This window comes from Trachemys scripta, chromosome 1, assembly GCF_013100865.1.
Source record: "Trachemys scripta elegans isolate TJP31775 chromosome 1, CAS_Tse_1.0, whole genome shotgun sequence".
Classification (NCBI taxonomy): Eukaryota; Metazoa; Chordata; order Testudines; family Emydidae; genus Trachemys; species Trachemys scripta.
Window position 1 is genome coordinate 51,595,506 of NC_048298.1, and position 23,116 is coordinate 51,618,621.

The following is a 23,116-nucleotide window of genomic DNA, read 5'->3' on the forward strand; positions in this document are numbered from 1 at the left end:
CAACAGTAGAGCATCTTGCCTTTTGAATGCAAAGGATACTTTAATACCAGTTTTTTGTTGCTAATTTTGTCTTTTCTGCCTATAAAACTGATGTGTTGGTACCTTGAAAATATCATTGTTTCTTAATGTTTCTTAATTATGTTCTGCAATAAAGTATCACAGCCTCCAACAATAACTCAGCAATCTCCAAAAGACTACATTGTTGACCCTCGAGAGAATATTGTAATACAATGTGAAGCAAAAGGAAAGCCACCTCCTAGGTTAGTACTACATTTATTGTTTTTGCTGTTACAGAAATAATGTAGAAAATCTAGAATAACAAATATGAAAACTAAGAGGAAATGAAGTAATTTTCTAATCTAAACTAATCTAAACTAAACTAGTAACATCAAATCAGTGTGAAGTCTTATGTTTACCATCCTTGTTATTTTTATAATAGTATAGTAATAATATCTGCATTAAGTGAGCCCTTCTCATAAAAGTGCTGAGGACATTGAACTAAACAACAGTACCATAGAAACATTCTAAAAATGTATTGCGTTACCGTTTTGAAACATCCTCTTAAAGTTTTCACTAGGAAAATCAGTAAGGGGATCATTACAGTAAGAGGAGTAGTCAGCTGTACATGGGGGGCACTACAAAGCATATCATAGCACTGGTCTGATCACCTTCCATCCCTGGATATCCTGGTGGAATTTCTAAAATGCAGGTGGTGTATGAGCACACATAACTGCTATAACAAGGCTGAAAGTGGAGGTCTCAAATTCATCCATGGTCTGCACCATTATTTCCTTGATTGATGTATTCCATGATTTCTAAATTGTACAATTTTGTGAGCAAAATGCAATGAGCTAAGGAATGTGTGTCAGCTTAAACTTGAGTGTCCTTGATTTTCTAGGTTTATTTTATAGCTTTCATATCACTCACAGTATATTAGAGACAGAAGTGGTGGTGCTGCCTATAGTTAAGGCTCTCTATAATTCCATTATAAGACCCTCTTTTCAGTTGCTTATAATTTTACCAATTTTTAATAATTCTGGCTGAAATTTTCTATGCTACGTGTCTGCATGTTAGGCTGAATTGTTTGCAAAGTTTCAGCAGAAAGCGTTCAGCTGTTTTCTAGAATGAGGGTAAGCAAATATATATTGTTTTGCCAATGTTAAAAAAAAAAAAATCTTACAACTTTTGTTGAGAAGCTCTAATTCCCTCCAGTTTTTAGAGTGGGGTCTTGAAAATATTCAGGGATGTGACTATGATATCAAAGAGAGGTTCTTTTTGGTGTCCTCACGAAAATCCACCTGAATTTATTCAATTTATAAACATCTGAAAATTACCATTTCTATATGTTCAGTAGACGTGTGATAGAGGCTGGAAGTAAAGTTCACCAAACATTTTGGGCTGGTCCACACTGACCCCCCCACTTCGAACTAAGATACGCAACTTCAGCTACGTTATTCACGTAGCTGAACTCAAACTATCTTAGGCTTTGGTCCCCTCTCTGAGGTCGTGTAGTAATTTTTGTTGTCAAAAGGGGGTCGCAGTGCAATGAAGTTTGAAAACCCCTGGACTAAACCATAGATTGAGGCTTCTGAGTGTGCTACTGCTTCTAGCTAACAAGCTGTCTTTTTAGCTCAAGCAACGGAAACTCATGCTTTTAATCTCGGTGTTCCAAGTTCAGGCTCCTACATTGCCTATTCCACATCTATCTATCTGAAGCTAAAATTGAACCCCATCTACCTTCCACTCGTGGTGCTCATGGATTACAGAAATCTCCTGCACTGTTCAACCATAGGAGGACATACCACAGTTTAAGCTGTGTGAACCCTGCTGAGTTGGTTGAATTTCACTTGTACTACATGTATTTAGATTTATATGTAAAAATCTCACTAGTAATCAAATATAAATGTGCAATGTATGGCCGACTTTTGTATGTTTAAGGGTCTGATCCTGAGAGGTAATGAGTATCAGCAGCACCCACTGACTACACTTGGGGTTGTATGTGCTCAGCACTTAATGAGGTGAAGCCATATAATCATGATCCTAGCATTGTATCAATGTATTTTTGGAAGTAAGAGAATATATATTATGAATGCATTTTTAGAGCAGTAGGAGTGGCATACTATGGATCTATTTCTTTTCCTGAAAAGAAATCTTTATGAATTGTAATACTGTACGTTCTCAGCAGCTACTTTACAAAACATCAGTTGGTTTAGGTAACACCAAAAGTAACAGATTGGTTATGGCCTATGCAAATGCAAAACTTAATGTATAGAATCACAACTGTTTGCATTAGAGTAGTGAAAAGCAATCAAATCCACAATATTACCTTTTTATTCACTCTGGTAACTTAAAAAATGGACAAACCAATTAAGAGACATGATCTCCTGCTGAGACCTTATATGACACATTTCAGCCCAGAGCAAATTCTCACAGGCCAGTTATAAACCCTTTGAATAATGGAGTTTATAATGGAAATGCTAATGCAGCTTTAACAATATCAATTCTAGCAGATTTCACTGTATCATCTTTAGTGGAAAAAGAAAGCATTTTTTTCTCTGTGATTAGCTTATCAATCCTTCTGTGTAATTTTATAATATAAATATTATAAATAATTTATAATTTGTCATTTTAAATAATATAAATAATATATAGCAAAACTGCTGACCTTAAAATGGCACCTATTAACAAGTGTAGCCAAGTCTTTTATCTGAAAGTATGTGTGTTTATTACTCATTTCCCAATTAAATAATTCAAATGTATTGTTCTTAAGCCACATTTTTATGCCACACACAAAAATCTCTATGGTATTAAGAGATTTTCTGAAGTTATTTTTCTTGTTTTTTTCCAAATCTTTAGTAATTAGTTTCCTATTCTTGTATTTATGATTCTAGTTTCTCATGGACCCGTAATGGAACTCATTTTGATATAGATAAAGATGCACGGGTAACAGTGAAGCCAAATTCAGGAACCCTTGTAATAAACATTATGAATGGTGGAAAGACAGAAGCATATGAAGGAGTATATCAGTGTACAGCAAGGAATGAACGTGGAGCAGCAATTTCCAATAACATTGTTATACGCCCATCCAGTAAGCGTAACTCTAAAATTCATCAAACCTGAAACATTTGTACTTATTTGTTTTATTGTGAACTTTTTGGTTTAATTATTTTCTTTTTTCCTTTCCTTTAAAAAAAAAAGACATCTTTTTAATCATCAAAGCGATCTTGTTAGAAGGTAATTGTACAGTTTCTGATATTCTGGTTTAGTGCTATACTGCATGAAAAGCTGCCAATTTTCTCCAAAGTTCCTTAGTAAGTTAAACACCCAATATGTTTTCCTGGTTTTCAGTATGTCTGACTCATTTGTCATGTTTAAAATTGGACGGTGTATAAAACATTACAATTAGAAAAAAAGAATTGTAAATCTTTAACATATTTCTTTGATGTGGAGTACTTTTTAAAAAAAAAAAAACTGTTCTTGCAAAGTAATTACTTTTTTTTTTTTTTTAATTAAACAAACACCTAACATGGAGTATATTGAGACAAACACACATATCCCTCCTGTCCCCAAATCTTAAAATTTATTGTGGTATTATATTGTCGTACTTTTCAAACATCACAGCTCTTCAGTGCAAATGTATTTTCTTGAGCTCCTCTTATTTTTACCATAGTCTTTGTTAAATCTCTCCACATGTAAAGCCATTTTAGAACAGTCTGACTTCGTTTTTTCTAATTGTATACATTGCTTTTCTACATTATCCAGAATCAAACTTGTTAAATGTTAGTGATTACCCAGAAGAATCCCTTTCTGTTTGATTATTTAGAATAAAGCAATGATTCTCTAAAACGTATAAATAACAATATAATGAAACCTTTCTTTTTTCCAAAGACAACACAACTACTCAGAAGTAGAAGTTATAATCCATGTACAGTAAATGTCAGAAGACCATTCCTTTTAAATTATGTTACATATATCGTTCTTTCGTGGGGTTCTGGAACTTTATCAATCCAGAGTGTTTATGAATGTGAAAATTATCTTCTACAGGATCCCCCTTGTGGACTAAAGAAAAAGTAGAACCAAAACATGTCAGAGAAGGTGATCCTCTAGTACTTCACTGCAGCCCTCCAGTTGGCTTACCACCACCTATAATATTTTGGATGGATAATTGTAAGTTTATATTAAATCTGCATAAATAACATATTTCTTGACCATTTTTATTACTGTTCTAAGTAATTTGTAATTACTTATGAAAAATTGCAGCAGACAGTGTAGTTACTCAGTGAGGATAAAATCCAGTCTCTCCTCGTCACAGTTCCACAGAACAGGAAGGGCCATGCCAGCAGAGAGGCTGCTCATGAGCAGTATGTGCAAAGAGGGTTGGGGCTGGCTGCATGTGTCTTGTGGTTTTATATTTGCTGACGTATTTTTGAGGGGAGATAAGGAAGCAGCTGAGAGCACTTACAAAGAGATGAGACATTACAAAAGGCAGAAGGTAGGTCACATCTGGGGTCCACAGATCACTAATGTATTTCTTTATGTATTACAATGAAAATAAATGTGTCCTTGTTTTTACTTAGCTTTCCAAAGGCTGCCTCAAAATGAAAGAGTTTCCCAAGGTCTAAATGGAGACCTTTATTTTTCTAATGTAAAACCAGAGGACACTCGTGAGGACTATATTTGTTATGCGAGATTTAATCACACTCAGACTATCCAGCAGAAGCAACCTATTTCTGTGAAGGTGTTCTCAAGTAAGTATTATTTTTCTTAATTATACATTTATATTGTATTTATCTAGATTTTTCACTTGCTGGCCTACAATTAAGTAGTTGTATGTGACAGAGAAATTGTAATCTTCATCACAATAAATAAGAAATAATTCTATACAACTTTAAAATATTAATATCCAGTTTTCTTTATAAATACTTCGCAAAAACATGAGCTGACCTAAATAATACATGCTGTTTTACTTTCCATGTTCACCTTTGAAGTTTTACGTTAAATACTGCATTTTTCCTTTTCAATAATATCTCACTCAGATCACCTATATTTTGTAACATTTTACTTATTTAAAAATTATAGTATGATAAATACCGAATTTGAATTGGCAATCCTATGTGCGTACACCAGTTCATAATGATCATGACTGTTCAAATGAATTAATCAGCAGACAGCTGCAATAACATATTGCTTTCTGCTTGTATTGTTAAATCGACTTGACCATAGAGATTCACGTTTGATGCCCAGTAATCTGATTTACCCCACTTGTATGCATTCTTCATGATATTCTGTTTATTTCAGTGGATTCATTGAATGAAACTATATCTGCTAATTTGAGTGACACTGATTTTTATGGTGGTGAGTTATGGTGATCCCCACTGGTATTCCCTCTTTCATAGTAGAATTTAGTTAACTAACTTCACCTCCATGGCTACTTACCTTTGACTCCCCTTTCCAATTTCTAATAAATATATCCATTAGTACTGGTGATAATATACACTTTATAAAGGGACGGCACAGTGTGATCCTTTAAAAATACTTAAATAATTTTGATGTAATGTCAAAAATATGACACACAACAAAAATCTCAGCTTTTACAGCAAATGAATCCAGTCACACTGGCAGATTTTACAGATTGTCTAATTGCTTCTGTATTATGCTGTTCATTTATGTTTTTCCTCTAATTTAATTGGTAAGTGGAAACGTTCATTATCACTGGGACTAGTCAATATTACATGCTATATCATAAGCATTAATAGTAGCTTTAAATATTTTAACAGATGCTCTTAATATTTAATAATTTACTTAATATACCATTCATTTTTAATCTGTTTCATACATGTAAAACTAGACTGAATTAAAGTCTAATACTTTTAAATGTATTTGTAAAGTTAACTTAAGAGAAACAAAATTCTGGATATTTTTGTTTTAATTAACTTTAATTCAGTCCGTGTTGAATGGTCTGTTTTTCTACATTGTGGGCCATATCCTCAACTGGTATAAATCTGCTTAGCTCAGTTGACTTTGATGGAGGTACACAAATTTACATCAGCTGAGGATCTGGCCCCACAATTTTACATTCTATGTGATGGATAGAAAATAGGTAAAAATATATTATTATTTTATTGTATTTATCTTTAGACCTTTTCCATAACTGAGGTTCTATAGACACTAATCCTCAATTACTGAAAACTAAAATATCTCAGGAGCATGACAACTTTTAATTGTCTACATAAAATTTAAATTTAGTTAGAGAGCAAACCATAAGGGTGGGATTTCCGCAATAGGGTAATAATGACCTGCAAATAGAATGACATATCGAGTACAGTCATTAAAAATCCATTCAATGACACAAGGCTGCAGAAGTCAATTTGCCAGGATTTTTCACAGCCTTGAGTGGGTTTTTGCAGTGCTTGAAATGGGCAGATTGTTTACTGTAGAGTGGCCTTTTCCTATGTTCCCCTTTCTCTGTCTCTTTTCCTTCTGAAGAGGCACATTTCATATAGCAGCATTTGAGATGCTCTATGTACATCCTAAAATTATTTTAATGTGTTCTTTATGACTTAATTTAGCAATAAATCCTATGTCCAGATAAACAAGGCATATACATCTTTATATTGCTGCCCATATAAAAAAATACCACAGCAGACTACCATGTTTTAAGCTATTATAGTAGAATACTGGAGTATTTTTATAATGTTTATTTCGAGAAAACAGTCTGATCCGATTTCTGTATCATTAATATTTTAAAATGGAGTTATGAAATACTGTAATAGACTTTGAATTAAATCAAGAAGTTCCAAAGATTTTAGAACAGATATAGTAATCTGTGTATAAATTTGGGTTTAGATTTATGTCTATATATTGGCCATGTTATTTAATTTTTATTATTGTGGAGAAAGCACTTGATCATATAGTTCAGGTTTGCCGAAACATTCAAATTAAAATTATGTCTTAAAGGGACAAGACATGGCTGAGGTTTATGAGAAAAGTCCTTTGTGGACTGGAAGATTCTGAGCAAAGCATATTTTAAACTGCAATATATCTTGTCACTCTCATTATGTTTTTGAATACAACAGGTTTAATTTGATTCAGTTTTTTTCTGTGTCTTATTTGTGGTGTTAGTGGAAGTACAGAAAACATCAGATGTTGAATATGATTCCTGCACCTATGCAGAACCTGCAATATGATTCTTGCACCTTTGCAAAGCCTAATTGAAGTGTGTGGGGCTCTGCACAGATGTAAGGGTCCGTATGAACCCATCACATTGCAGAATCAGGGCCTATGCAAGTACAATATCAAACAGGTTGGCTCTTTTTAATGTATGTGTCCAACATTACAATGTTTCTTATGTCCAGATAGGATTCTAGTATGCTGAGTAGAACCCTAACCCTTTGTAGCTCTGCAAATTCTTACAAAAGGATTTTTGAATTAAATGAACAATACACAGAAAAACTCCTGTGCTAAATTCTGGAATGCCCATATGCATGAAACTGAGCCCTCATTTTAATATTAATGTATATGCTATCATCATACCTGACTATAAATATATTTACTGTCAGTATTCATATGTATTGGAAGCAGATGGATTTTTGCTGGGTTGGGAAATATGTTTGAAAAATATCTTTCTGATGGTTTTCATTATTCTAATTTTTTTTTAATCAGCCAAGCCATTGACAGAGAGACGACCAACTCTTTTAACTCCGTTGGGGAGTACAAGTAATAAAGTGGAACTAAGGGGAAATGTACTTTTGCTGGAGTGCATTGCAGAAGGATTGTGAGTTGCTTTTTCAATCAAAATGTTCTTTAAATACAAAGGTAGAAATACTGAGAAATATTTCAGAAAGAACATCAGTGCCGTAGAAAGTACTCATAGCATAATGCTAGATGTCATAATGATAGACGTTGTTAGATGCACAGAGACAAGCAGATAGAAACTAAAAACCGAGGTGTTTGTTTTCAAAACATGACACATATATTTGGATACTGATAGATTAAAAACATGTTTAGGACATAAATGAAACAACCCTTATTATGCTGGCCAATGTTTACACATCACAAAACTGCGGCACAAACTCAGTAGTATTGATTGTTTATGTACAAGAGAGGCCAGATAGTAGAATAGCATGGGTGCTTCAGGCTACACTTGGGATGCATCTGCAGAGGTGTAGGGAAGAGTTTATGTTCCCTCTGCATGCCTGAATCAAGCCAATGCTTGTGTTCCCTCACATTTATGAGAACTAAACTCTCCGAAACTACAGAGACAAGTAAGAACCTGCTGACTTGATCTTCATCTACTGACAATAGCTGGCAAATCACTTATGTGGGAAACCTTAGGACCACATTCTATTCCTATCTCTGGCTTTTCTTTGTAAATTAATTTGTTAATTGGTATGTATTTATGCTTCTTTAATATAGTGTTTGGTGGCCCCCACTGGTACCTGTGTGCATAGGAAATCACAAAATAATAATTTATCAATGAGTCTACCAATTTGATAAATGAATTTTACCTAACACATCCGCTTTTAACTCTTAATAAGCAATTGGCAGAGAAGGGTACATAACTGATTTGGTGCAGAACTAGAAACATTCTATCACTTGTTGAGACTTCTGTGGTTCCCCAAGATCAAAAAACAGTCAGTGGCCCATGTTAGCGTAAAGTACATGCATCAAAATGGGGTAAAATTTTGAAATATTAACCAAGTACATTGTGTCATCATGCATTTTTCTCTCTTGTCTAATTTCATGGTGTTTTTTTATTAGTAGATAACAGTGCATGTGGAGCCAAATTCTGCTCTGTTAAGCTGTTGTAAATTAGGTTCTTCTAGTTAACACATCATTACTGAGAGCACATCTTACTGTATATAATTTTGGATACTAGATTTCTAAATTGATATCTGCCTTGAATTATTTATATTTGAGATGTGACATTCTACTGGAGAAACAAATATAATTTTTTACGTTTAAACATTTTAAAATATATCTCCATAACTTTGGTCAGCTCAGATGTGGTGTTAAAACAAACAATTTGCTATTAGCATTTCAAAATCTCAATACGCTACAGATCATCTGATATTTTAGACTTGGGCCCAGAACTTCAACTGCACTGAGTGCATCTGAAAAGAAGGGGTGGTTGGCCTCCCCGAATACAGGGGCTGCTCTGCGATGGGTTCAGCCCCAGCACATTTAGGCCTGGTCTACACTACGAAGTTAGGTCAACCTAAGTCACCTTGTGTCAACCTATTTGTTCATGTATCTATGCTCAAATTTATTTCTGGATAATGTAAGTGTTCTGCTACAGTGAAGCAGTAAAACTACCTCCCTGAACAGTAGGGAGCCCTAGTTGACCTACTGAGGTTGACAGTGTGAGTGTAAACCAGGGGTCAGCAACCTTTCAGAAGTGGTATGCCAAGTCTTCATTTATTCGCTGTAATTTAAGGTTTCGCATGCCAGTAATACATTTTACATTTACAGTGGCCAGCAGATGGAACCCCAGACTGGCAGTGGGCTGAGCAGGGCCGGCAGCTGGGACCCGAGCCTATAAAGCGGGACCCGCTCAGCCCACTGCCGGTCTGGGGTTCTGTCCGCCGGCCCCTGCCAGCCGGGGTCCCAGCCACCAGCCCCGCTCAGCCTGCTGCCGGCCTGGGGTTCCGTCCATCCAGGCTGACAGCAGGCTGAGCAGGGCTGGCGGCCAGGACCCCAGTCCGGAAGCAGCGTGCCATGGTAAATCAGCTTGTGTGCCACCTTTGGCACACATGCAATAGGTTGCCGACCTCTGGTGTAGACAATGTGTGACCTGTGTCAACCCTAACAGACCTCCAGCAGCTGTCCCACAATGCCCCATTCCATGCGGCAGTGACTGGTCTGGTTACAGTTGTAAACTCTACTGCCCAGGGGTCACAGAGACGGCAAGCCACTCCCCTACCCCTCCTTTAAAACTCTCCGGATGTTTTTTGAAATGTCTCTTCCTGATTGCCCACCTTTGCAATACACCTATCAGCTCATCCTTGTTGTATCCAAGTTACTGTGTTGGCTCCATGCACTGTTACCTGGAGTGGGCAGGAGGTATTGAATCTCCTGGCCCTGTGGGGAGAAGAGGCTGTGCAAGCACAGCTATGGACCAGCCGTAGAAACATGGACATCTACAAACAGATTACATGGAGGATGCTGGCAAAGGGGTACAACAGGAATCAGCCACAGTGCCATGTGAAAGCAAAGAAACTTCTCCAGGGATATAACAAGGCCAGTGAGCGCAACAATTGATCTGATGGTTCCCTGCAGACCTGTCCCTTTTACAATGAGCTGCATGCCATACTTGCTGGAGACCCCACCAGCATCCCACAGACCACCATAGATACCTCAGACAAGCCTGATACAGAAACTCCTACTGTGAACATGGAGGAAGAGGAGGGGGATATGCAGCAGGTGGCTCCAACCATGCTGCAAGCCAGGGTCTGTTTGAGACTCCGCCTCAGTTTAGCCAGTCCCACCAGGCAAGCACAGATGAGCCTGATGAAGGGGAAGTGATCTCAGGTAAGTCTGTGCATACATCTTTCCTCACAGTGTTTAAATGTAAAGATGGAGCCCACCCGATCCCCAAATTAGTAAGTCACAGGTATCAACTTTCCACTGATTTACTCACATGAGAAGAGTTAGAGGTACAACAAGCAAGTTGAGATGGCAGCTGCGTTTTCATTTCCCGGTTGGCTGAGGCAAGTGGGACAGGGCAGGATGCGGAACACTTTGTTTATGTACGTAGGGATGTCCATTTTATCCTCCGGGGAGAGCTCAATGAAACTTCCATGGGGCAATTCTGTAATCCTCTCCCAAAGGTTTCTAGGGATGGCTGCGTTATTCCTTCCTCCGCAATAGAACACTTTCCCATGCCACTTTACTTCAATTGTGCCTGCAAAACTCATTGCAAACAGGCTAGAGGCACAGGGACCCAGGCAGCTTCTGGACGCCAGTAGTAGCTGTGCTCTATGCCTTTGTTACCCTGAGGAGTGAGAAATCAGCTAAAATCACCACCTCCTATGGAAAATAGTGAGAATACACTGGTCTACAATTTTTGAGAAGTCGTCTGCTTCAGAGATAAAATGTGCTATTTATTATGTATTTTGATGTGCTGAACTCAAATATGACAATTAAAACAACTGATTGGCTACTGTTTCTAAGATATTTAAGTTTTTACATTTTATGTCTGTGTATAATGTGTAGATAGTAGAGTTTTAATCGTAAATTGTAAACCTAGGTCTTTTCATGTGTTTATGGTTGATTTACATGATAATATTTCACCTGTCCTCTTTATGTAACACTTTAAAAATCAGCAAAAGTGTTATATAAATAAAATTTATTATGAAACAAAAGGCAAAAAACTATTATGTACATAGTTTAGTCCTATTCAGTGTCTACTCGGCACTTCTTGTCTCTTGTATTCATTAAATGGAGCATCTCTTGTCACTGTCCAGCAATAGTCTGCAAGCATTGATGGGCTCCATTTGCCCTGATAGCGTTTCTCCATTGTTGCAATGTCCTGGTGAAATCACTCGCCGTGCTCGTCTCTCACTGCTCTGCAGTTCGGTGGGAAAAAATCTAGATGAGAGTGCAAAAAATGTATCTTTAGTGACATGTTGCACCAAGGCTTTTGTATGCCTTGAGGAGGTTTTCCACCAACAACCTGTAGTTGTCTGCCTTGTTGTTTCCGAGAAAATTTATTGCCACTAACTGGAAGGCTTTCCATGCCGTCTTTTCCTTGCCACGCAGTGCATGGTCAAATGCATCATCTCAAAGAAGTTCATGAATCTGAGGACCAACAAAGACACCTTCCTTTATCCTAGCTTCACTTAACCTTGGAAATTTTCCACGGAGGTACTTGAAAGCTGCTTGTGTTTTGTCAATGGCCTTGACAAAGTTCTTCATCAGACCCCGCTTGATGTGTAAGGGTGGTAACAAAATCTTCGTTCATTCAACAAGTGGTGGATGCTGAACACTTTTCCTCCCAGGCTCCAATGACTGTCGGAGTGGCCAATCTTTCTTGATGTAGTGGGAATCTCTTGCACGACTATCCCATTCACAGAGAAAACAGCAGTACTTTGTGTATCCAGTCTGCAGACCAAGCAAGAGAGCAACAACCTTCAAATCGCCACAAAGCTGCCACTGATGTTGGTCATAGTTTATGCATCTCAAAAGTTGTTTCATGTTGTCATAGGTTTCCTTCATATGGACTGCATGACCCAACTGGAATTGGTGGCAAAACATTGCCATTATGCAGTAAAACAGCTTTAAGACTCATCTTCGATGAATCAACGAACAGTCTCCACTCATCTGGATCATGAACGATGTTGAGGGCTGCCATCACACCATCAATGTTGTTGCAGGCTACAAGATCACCTTCCATGAAGAAGAATGGGACAGGATCCTTTTGACGGTCACGAAACATGGAAACCCTAACATCACCTGCCAGGAGATTCCACTGCTGTAGTCTGGAGCCCAACAGCTCTGCCTTACTCTTGGGTAGTTCCAAATCCCTGACAAGGTCATTCAGTTCGCCCTGTGTTATGAGGTGTGGTTCAGAGGTGGGGGATGGGAGAAAATGTGGGTCCTGTGACGTTGATGGTTCAGGACCAGAAGTTTCATCCTCTTCCTCTTCCTCGTCTGACTCAAGTGAGAATGATTCTGGTGCATCAGGAACCGGCAGTCCTTCTCCGTGGGGTACTGGGCGTATAGCTGGTGGAATGTTTGGATAATGCACAGTCCACTTTTTCTTCTTTGACACACCTTTCCAAACTGGAGGCACCATGCAGAAGTAACAAGTAACAATTGCTGGTATGATCTGTTGGCTCTCTCCAAATCATTGGCACTGCAAAAGGCATAGATTTCCTTTTCCTGTTCAACCACTGGCGAAGATTTGTTGCACAAGTGTTGCAGCATATGTGTGGGGCCCACCTCTTGTCCTGATCTCCAGTTTTGCAGCCAAAATAAAGGTGATAGGCTTTCTTAACCATAGTGGTTATACTGCGCTTTTGTGATGCAAAAGTCACTTCGCCACAAACATAGCAGAAGTTATCTCCACTGTTCACACAAGTACGAGGCATCTCTGCTCACTTTGGCTAAACAGAAATGTGTCCCTTTGCCATATCAAACACTGACAAATAAGAGAGCATGATACTGTATGATTTCTAGAGCTGATATAGGGCAATTTGTTCAGCAGAGTGATGTAAGCTTCGTTATGATTGCCTCATCCATGACTTCTAGGAATAACATGATGCAATTCATATCATGTATGACGCAATACCAGCTTCAGATTGCATCATTCATTGTTTTGCCTAAAAAGCAAGTACGGTCCAAACCCAGTCATAGATTTATTCATAGATCCAGTCAAAGATGTATTTTAGTCATTTCTGGTTTAAATTGAGATCCCTTCCCTTTATAACTCACTTATCCTCCGCCATTCCCAAATCAAGGGTCGTATATATTGACCCAATAGCATATCTTGAAAACTAGAGCCAGTCAACAATTTTAAGCATCATTTTCGTTCTCAGTGACCCAGAATTAGTAAAGTTTGACTACGTTTATTTCAGAAGCATTTTGGCTGTAGAGCAGTGATATTCAGTGCCATTGCCCTGTACTCAGTACCCATGGAATAGGGACTGAAATGTTATTGCTTCAAGTATCAGAAAATCCTTCCCCCTGGCCCCTGGCAGGCCATATTCACCATGGCTGGGGCTGTGCCAAGGCGCTCTAAAGCTGAAGTGTCAATATGCATTTCTTATTAAAATTGTTTATGGGATTGAGGAAAGGGAATTTAGAAACTTATCTTTCTCTTTCTTTTGTGACTGTAAATCCATTGGTACATCTCAGTTTTTATCAGCAGCTTCTGCTATGATTGCCTTGAGGGGTGCCCCCTCCACATCCCCAGAATGCTTGACCCTGAGGAGGAGGAGAAAGAAGACATGTTCAGAGAGATCCTACAAACCAGTGCTGCATCAGACTATGAACAAAGGGCTTGGAGGGCCAGTATGACTGACAGCATGGAGACGGAAAGAGGACAGGGGAAAGTCCCAGGAATCCCAGCAGGACAAGGAAAGGGAAATGTATCAGGATATAATGTCCAATAAGTATAATTGTATGATGGGAGGCAGGGTTCTACAGTCCTGGGGTTCATTTCCAATTTATCTCTTAAGTTCCTAAAGCTCATGCTTCAGGGTTCAGACAGCCACCAGCAGGGGTCTGGAAGATCCCCCTATCCAGCATATTCAAGGAGGGGTTTTTTTAATCTTCTTCCTCTAAAGCATCAGGGATGGCCATGGCTGGAGATGGGGCATTGAGTAGGCTAGGGCAGGGCTCTGAAGTGGCACAGTGCATTCTCTCTCTCTCAGGTGCTTCGCTGGCTTATTCTTGCTCACATGCTCAGGGTCTCGCTGACCGCCATATGTGGTGTAGAGAATGAATTTTCCCTCAGGTCAGTTTAACAGTGACCTTGTGGGGTTTTCGTCTCCCTCTACAGCATGTGAGTGTGGGTCACTTGCCAGGATTGTCTGGGTATATCACATTTAACCATTTCCTTGCCATTGTGGGGCCTCAAGTACTGGTGCCCCTTGGTCCCTCCTATTCTCTGCCTGTGGCTCATAGTAATCTAGTCTCCTGTGGGTTGTAATACTTTGGTCTCATTTTGAATGTTGGGTTTGGAGTGTGGGTACTAAGTGATGTTGGTGGCCTGTGATAGACATGAGCTCACATTAGATGATCTAGTGGTCTCTTCTGGCTCTCAACTCTATGACTCTAAGTTTAAGGAATGTACTGGCGACAAGTTTTTGTTTCAGAAAGTGGAGGAAATGGTTGTGCTCCTGAAGGATTCTAAGGAAAGGGGAGCAAGATCAGCAGAGTAAGGACAATGGACTTCAAAAAAGCAGTTTAACAAACTCAGAGAACTAGTAGGTAAGGTTCCTGGGGAAGAAAAGCTAAAGGATAAAGGAATTCAGGACAGCTGGCAATTTCTCAAGGAAACAGTATTAAAGGCACAACTGCCAACTACAGTATTCCAATGTGAAAGATAGGAAGAATAGTAAGAAGCCATAATGGCTCAGTCAGGAGCTCTTTAATGACATGAAAATCAAAAGGGAATCTTACAAAAAGTGAAAACGTGGATGAATAAGAAGGAGTACAAAATAATAGCACAAGCATATAGGGACAAAATCAGAAAAGCTAAGGCACAAAATGAGTTACATCCAGCAAGGGACATAAAAGGCAGTAAGAAGAGGTTTTTTAAATATATTAGGAACAAGAAAAAGATAAAGGAAAGTGTAGATCCTCTACTTAGCAGGGAAGGAGAGCTAATAACTGATAACATCAGGGGCTGTGGTGTTTAATGCCTATTTTACTTCAGTCTTCACTAAAAGATTAATGGTGACCAGATACTCAACACAATTGATATTAACAAAAAGAGAGAAGGAACGCAACCCAAAATAGAGAAAAGAACAGGATAAAGAATATTTAGATAAGTTAGATGGTTTCAAGTCAACAGGACCTGATGAAATTCATCCTAGGGTATTTAAGGAATTAGCTGAAGCAACCTCAGAACTATTAATTGTTATCTTCAAGACCTCTTGGAGGACAGGTCAGGTCCCAGAGGTCTAGAGAAGGGCAAACATAATACTTCTCTTTAAAAAAGGGGAACAAAATGGACCCCGGGAACTGTGGACCAGTCAGCCTAACTTCAATCCCTGGAAAGATACTGGAACAAATGATTAAACAATCAGTTTGTAAGCACCTAGAATATAATAGGAATAGCTAGTATGGATTGGTCAAGAAAAAATGAGTGCCAAACCAACCTAATTTCCTTCTTTGAGAGGGCTTACTGGCCTTTTGGATAGAAGAAAAGCAGTTAATATATCTTGATTAAAATAAGGCTTTTGACACAATCCCACATTATATTATCATAAGCAAACTAGGGAAATGTTGTCTAGTTGAAATAACTATAAGGCAAATGCAGAACTCGTTGAAAAACTGTATTCAAACAGTAGTTATCAACGGTTCAAAGTGAAATTGGCAGGGCATATTTATTTAGTGGGGTCCCGCAGACTTTAGTCCTGGGTCCACTACTGTTTTTAATTAATGCCTTGGATAATGGAGTGGAAAGTATGCTTATAAAATTTGCAGATGACACCAAGATTGGTGGAGTTGCAAGCACTGCGGAGGACAGGGTTAGCATTCAAAACAACCTTGACAAATTGGAGAATTGGTCTGAAATCAACAAGATGAAATTCCATAAAGATAAGTGCAAAGTACTTCCATTACAAAGGAAAAATCAAATGTACAGCTACAAAATGGGGAATAACTGGCTTCGGTGGTAGTATTCCAGAAAAGAATCTAGGGGCTATAATGGATCACAAATTGAATATAAGTCAACTGTGTGATGCAGTTGCAAAAAGGACTAATATCATTCTGGAGTATATCAACAGGAGTGTATGAAATGGAGGTAATTGTCCTGTTCTACTCATCATGAGTGAGGCCTCAGCTGGAGTACTGTGTCCAAGACTGGGCAACACACTTTAGGAAAGATGTGAACAAATTGGAAAGATTCCAGAGAAGAGCAACCAAAATGATTAAAGGTTTAAAAAACTTGATCTCTGAGGAAAGGTTAACAAAACTGGGCATGTTTAGTCTTGAGAAAAGAACACTGAAGGGGACCTAATAACAATATTCAAATACATTAAGGGCTGTTATAAAGAGGTCAGTGATCAATTGTTCTCCTTGTCCACTGAAGTTAGGACAAGACGTAATGGCCTTAATCTAGAGCAAGGGAGATTTAAGTTAGATACTAGGAAAAACTCTCTAACTATAAGGATAGTTAAGCTCTAGAATAGGCTTCCAAGGGTGGTTGTAAAATTCCCATCATTGGAGGTTTTTAAGAACAGGTTGGACAGACTCCTGTCAGGGATGTTCTAGGTTTACTTGAGCCTTCCTTAGTGAAAGGGGATGCACTAGATGACCTCTCCAGGTCCCTTCCAGTCCTGCATTTCTATGATTCTATGATGGGTCTTCTCAGGCAGCAAACCCAAATGCTACAGTCCCTGGCTGACCTACAGGTCCAAAAATCCAAGATTTCCCACCCTGGGTAGTCCTTGGAGAACTCTATAGTCACTACTCCCTGCACCCCCCACATGGCATTCTGGGCCACATCTCTACCCCTACCACTAAGCTGGGGAACAACAACAAAAATCAGGAACAGCGTCACATACATTGACCCGTGAGAACCAGGGTTGGTGTGTGTAGCCACAACGGACTGCATGTGTGCACTCAAATGGACAGAAATGTTACCTTCCTTTCCAGTGTTAAAGTTCCACCCCTTTAATTTATGTTAAACATTTGTGTTACATTGTCTAGGGGTTTTTCCCCCCCACATTGTTTTTCTGCACTGTTTTTCCCACTCAATAAAGTTCTATTTTTGGATAATACAACTATCTTTATTAGTTCACAACACATATTGCAGAATTCATACACAAAGTAATCAGTACTTGTAGATTTACAGCATGTACCATTTAATTCATAGCTTCAGGAAAACATCCGGTCATACTTATAAATGTACAGCTAGCACTACACAATCCTTAGCAGCACCCAAAGCTCTAGGACCAGAGGACACTTCAGCACAGTTAAAGTTAAGTGCTCTTTCAAATCCTTCCTCGACTGTATAGCTCCACAATGGGCTCATGTAAAGGCCCTTGTGTCTGGCTGTTCAAACTCAGCAGATAGCCACTCAACCTCCATCTTCTACCCTGGCACTGGTTTTCCCCCTTTGCCTCACAGATATTATGCAGGACACATTGGGATGTTTTCCTCACTGAGACCCAATCTTGTGAGTAAACACCACCAGGGTCCCTTCAGTCTACCAAAAGCACATTCAATTGTCATTCTGCACCTGCTGAGCCAGCAGTTGAATCCTTGGTGCTGTCAGGGTAGCCAGTGTGCAGCTTCGTGAACCAGGAGAGCAAGGAGTAGGCTGGGCCCCCAGAATCGCTGTTGGCATTTCAATATCACCAATGATAATCTGCCGGTCAAGAAAAAAAAAAAGTCCCTGCTTGCAGCGCTCTGAATAGTTCTGTGTTTTTAAAGATGCAAGCGTCAGGCACCTTCTCTGACCAGCCCACACTGATATCAGTGAAGCTTCCCTGATGATCCACCAGTGCTCGCATAACCATAGAAAAGTAGCCCCTTCTGTTGTACATTGTGGCAAGGTGGGCTGCTACCAAAATTGGGGCAGGCATGCTGTCTATTGTCCCATTGCAGTCAGGAACCTCATTGCTGCAGTGGTGGGAACTTGATCCGTCTCCCAGAGATGCCTGAGCAAGTCATTTCTATCCCACAACATGATGCAAAAATTTCCTAAAAGGTTTGTGCTGGATAGCGGCATGTGGCACACTAGTATACCTACTCACGGAGCACCGCGCTTTGCATTGACACAAGTATTCCTGGTGAGTATGTGCAATAACCGACATAAGCAGCCAAGTATGCATTCGCCCAAGTGATATATAAACTTCAGCAGCTATATGCAATGTAACTTGTATCGACCAAAGTTTGTAGTGTAGACATGGCCTTGGTGAGGCACAGGAATGGCTTGCTATGTCTCCTTTGCTCTGTCCATTTCCTTTAAACCAGCTTTCGAGGAGTGGATGATATCAAAACTAATACTGTGGCTCTGTTCTACTCGAAGATCCTCCCTCTATTGATGAAGGTGAGCCAGATCTGTCTGGTAGGGTTGCCATGGGCACAAAATGTCTGGAGTACAGCCAAGAATTGGCGCTATGGTCCTTATCCAGAGTAATGCCGGTTGTGATCTGATCAGCTCTCACAAACTAAGCAAGAATGATCTGGCCTGGTCAGTGCTCAGATGGGAGACTTACAAGAAATAAGTATCACTCTTCCTTCTGAGTCAGCTGTGACTCAGTGCCCGTTAATGGTGTTAGGTGATATAGTTGTGCTACAGTTGTGGGATGAGACTTAAAACTGAAGCCCTCCCCAGTTAAAATTATGTGACACTTTTTACAGAAGATGCGGGTGTTAATATTTCTTTTTGGCCAGGCCAAATTTAGGGTTAGGTAACTTCATTTGGCCTAACTAAATTCTTCCTGCACTTTCAGTAAGATACAATATTCCTGGTAAAACAGATATTTGCAGTGTGCTGCTAGGTCTACTACTAACAACTCCTGTTGAAGTCAATGATGGTTTTGCCAAACAGTTCCTATGGGGTTGGGTCCTTAAACAGCTGTCACAAACCACTCCAGAGGTTCCTTAATTTCAGTATCAGTGAAGTGATTCCTGGGTATACACAGTAGTTGAATTTTTTTCCTCCGAAAAATATAGTTTTGTCAAAATAGACATTTTTTACATTTAAATTCAGATGAAAAATTTCTACCTTCCTATGGGAAATGTCAAAATGAACATATTTTGTTTTGAATTGACATTTATGACATGATTTTTTTTTGTTTTAACTTAAAATGGCATTTCATTTTTGCTATTTGGCTTAAAAACACAGAAAATTACATTTTAAGTCAAAATGAAATGAAAATTTTCAAAGATTTTCATTTTGGAAATTTCTTATGTGAAAAATTTAAGGTTTCTGGCCTGCTATAGTATAATTTATAAAGTACAACAAATATTATGGGTTTGCTTAATATAAGGTGACCAGATGACAAGTGTGAAAAATTGGGTTGGGGGTAATAGGCTTCTGTATAAGAAAAAGCTCCAAGTATCAGGACTGTCCCTATAAAATCGGGACATCTGGTCACCCTAGTTTAAGAAGACAGATGCTGCATATATGTGATATTATTGGAAGCTATCTTTTTCTTTGAGTAGTGTCCCTACGGGTGCTCCACTGCATCCGGCTTGCATCCCTGCACTACTGACCGGAGACCTTTGGTAGCAGTGTCTGTTAGGCCCGCACATGTCCTGTGTCCTGTCTCTCCTCTTGCCCCACCATGAAGCTACCCCCCCCCGCCCCAGTTCCTTCTCAACTGTCCCTGGCAAAAGATGGTGCCATTTGCAGCCCGTTTGCTATCATTAATTTCTTTAGCATTCCTAGTAGTCTCCTTAGTCTTAGCCGTAGTCTTTCTTTTTGTTTTCTATACCCCAGTCAAAAAAGGAGACTTTATTTTCCCCCTTTTTCATTGGGGACCCTTTTCCCCAATGGGATATGCCTGATTCACCAGGCTTCAAGAAGTGACCTCCTGCAAAGAGACTATCTCAGTGGCAGGCAAGCACTCTCATGTCATACCATGCCTTGGGGAAGGCCACATCCCACAGAAGTGTGGTCTCTGCCAGTAACTTAGACCCAGGTCTCAAAAGGACAGAGAGTTGATATAGAAAATAATCTTCATGAAAGCAGCCTTCCAATCTTCGGACCTGTGCCGAGAGTCACCTGGCAGACGTGCCCGCCACACAACCCTCAACATCAAATGACTGTGGATTGAAGTGTTCAGCCAGGGACCCCTCTCGTAAGTCATCATAAAAGAGAGCAGTGAGTCCCCAGAGTAAGCCCCAAGCTATCTGCAAAAGATCTCCGACACATATGGCATCGTTGACACCGAGACAATTCCAGCCCAATATCCATGGCTCATGAAGATCTGGAGCGGCAGATATCGTTGACTTGCCTAAGAACCTGATGGGCACAGGCACCGAGTCAACAGTAATGACTGACAAAGATTGGAGCAAACTACACTCCAGTAAAAAGACGCTGCCGGTATGCAGTGTACCTTCAGCACCATCATCAGTGCCCCATCTGGCACTAGAACAGTGGATACAAGCAAGATCCCCGATGCCCTCTGTACTACCAATGGTACCAGGTCAGTCAGCACCACTGGTATTTAGGCACTCAAGAGACCTCCAGGTATCTGATGTATCAGACTCTTCTCTTCTCGGCACCGGGACTTCAGACTGAGTCTCCTATTGAGGCAGGAGTATTCTCTGGTACCCTGCCATGTACCCCCACTTTCAAGTGAGGAGTCAGACAGCGAGCCAGAGGAGACTGTTTCCCACTATTCCTCCTATGCTCCCTAAGAGCCCACTACCAAGAGGCTCCTTAAGTATAGCCTTGGTATGGCCAGCCTTGGGCACCCCCACCAGGCTCTGTTCCACTACCCCAGTGGCCGTACTCCGAATACTGTCCAGTTTTGGGCCCCACAGTACAAGAAGGATGTGGGGAAAATTGGAAAGAGTCCAGTGGAGGGCAACAAAAATTATTAGGGGGCTGGAGCACATGACTTATGAGGAGAGGCTGAGGGAACTGGAATTATTTAATCTGCAAAAGAGAAGAATGAGGGGGGATTTGATAGCTGCTTTCAACTATCTGAAAGGGGGTTCCGAAGAGGATGGATCTAGACTGTTCTCAGTGGTAGCAGATGACAGAACAAGGAGTAATGGTCGCAAGTTGCAGTCGGGGAGATTTAGGTTGGATATTAGGAAAAAAAATTTCGCTAAGAGGGTGGTGAAGCACTAGAATGGGTTACCTAGGGCGGTGGTGGAATCTCCTTCTTAGAGGTTTTTAAGGTCAGGCTGGGATGATTTATTTGGGGATTGGTCCTACTCTAAGCAGGGGGTTGGACTAGATGACCTCCTGAGGTCCCCACTACACTCCTACTGTCGAAAGTTCTGTTAAAAAGGGAAGGAGACAGACTTGGTACCCTTACGTAATGGGATCAGGACTCCCCACCACAGCGCCTCCTGCTGGTTGCTCCGGGAATTAACTCCTTCCAGCCTTGGAGCGTCTCCTGCTTACTGGTGTCTTGCCCGTTGTCTGCTCTGATGTGTTGTCTCCACCACCGGGACATGCGTTGCTATCTGGACACAGCCCTCTTCAGGACACGGCCCTCCGGCAGTGCCCACCACTCCATTCTCCCCCCTTCCGGGGGCATATCAGTAGTCCTAGACCACACCTGTCTTCATGGCCACCTGCCACCCCAAAGTCTAGTCCCTTACCTCAAGGACAAGGTGCAGTCCATGGGCCATGCTCCCACGTGGCAAGATGCGGTGTAAGGAGGGAGGAGGGGACCCAGGACCACCCACTACTCTGGGCCCCAGCCCAGGGACCCTTGATCAGCAGCTGCTTGCTGCCTTCCTCCACTCCCCGTCACTGCCTGCTTTCCCTGGGCCACTTCCCCGTAACCGTAGCACCCACTCAGCCCTTGTTTGAAGGCTTGCAGTCTGGCAGAGTCAGCCAGAGCTCCTGCTGCCCTGCTACCCTGCCCAGCAGTGCTCTGAAGTGCTCAGCAGGGTGCCACTCCTTCTACGAGGAGCCAGTCCTCCTCCCTTGCTGGTTAGGGGGAGACTGATCTCCCTCTGTGCTGCAGCCTTTATATAGGTCCTGATTGACTGCCCACAGGCCCTTTCTTATTGACTGCCCATCTGCGCAGCCTCTCTGGCCTTCTTTAACCCTGTTTTTCCTGGAGTGGGGCAGCCTCCCCACTACACCTTACCTGTCACAACTCATGACATGCCCACCAATCTCTCTCCGATACACTTTATACCTCCTCTCACAGAATGAAGGATGCACTCTACATCCCAACCTGGAGATTCTTTGCCTCAAAGCTTGGCTGCTTCATGGTTTCAACACATAGAGGACTCCTATTCGATGGAGATACAAGAGGTATTACTACACAGTAGAAAGTCCTCAACACACCATACTTACCTGCAGAAGTGGTCCAGGTTTCGGATTTGGTACAATACCCAACAAATCTCCCCAACATACATGACCTTTCCAAATATCTTACATTATGTACTGACTCTAAAAAAAAAAAAAAAAAAGGTAAATATCTCTGCTCAGGGTCCTCCTAGTGGCTATAGCAGTTTTCCACCAACAAGTAGAAGGGTACTCAGTGCTATCACACCAACCACTAAACGATTCCTCAAGGGCATAGTTAACCTTTTTCCACAACCCCGACATTCTGCACCTACATAGGACCTAAACCTCATATTGAAAGTCCTGACTAGACTTCCCTTCGAACTCAGGACCACCTGTTCGCTTACATGCCTGTCAGTGAAGATGACCTTCCTGATAGCAATCACTTTGGCTAGGAGGATAAGAGAAATAGCGGCTCAGATGGCACATTCCCCCTACACGATATTCTTT

General features: G+C 40.6%; 1 protein-coding gene across 1 annotated transcript in view; it reads left to right on the forward strand.

Annotated features, from left to right (window-relative positions):
• NRCAM (neuronal cell adhesion molecule) overlaps positions 1-23,116 on the forward strand; it is a gene marked incomplete in the record, with an annotated part of 187,587 nt that overhangs the window by 76,278 nt on the left and 88,193 nt on the right. Inside the window, 6 exon segments of the mRNA XM_034769450.1 lie at positions 155-260; positions 2,892-3,088; positions 4,045-4,167; positions 4,578-4,748; positions 5,299-5,355; positions 7,663-7,774. Coding sequence (XP_034625341.1) covers positions 155-260; positions 2,892-3,088; positions 4,045-4,167; positions 4,578-4,748; positions 5,299-5,355; positions 7,663-7,774 — 766 coding nt within the window.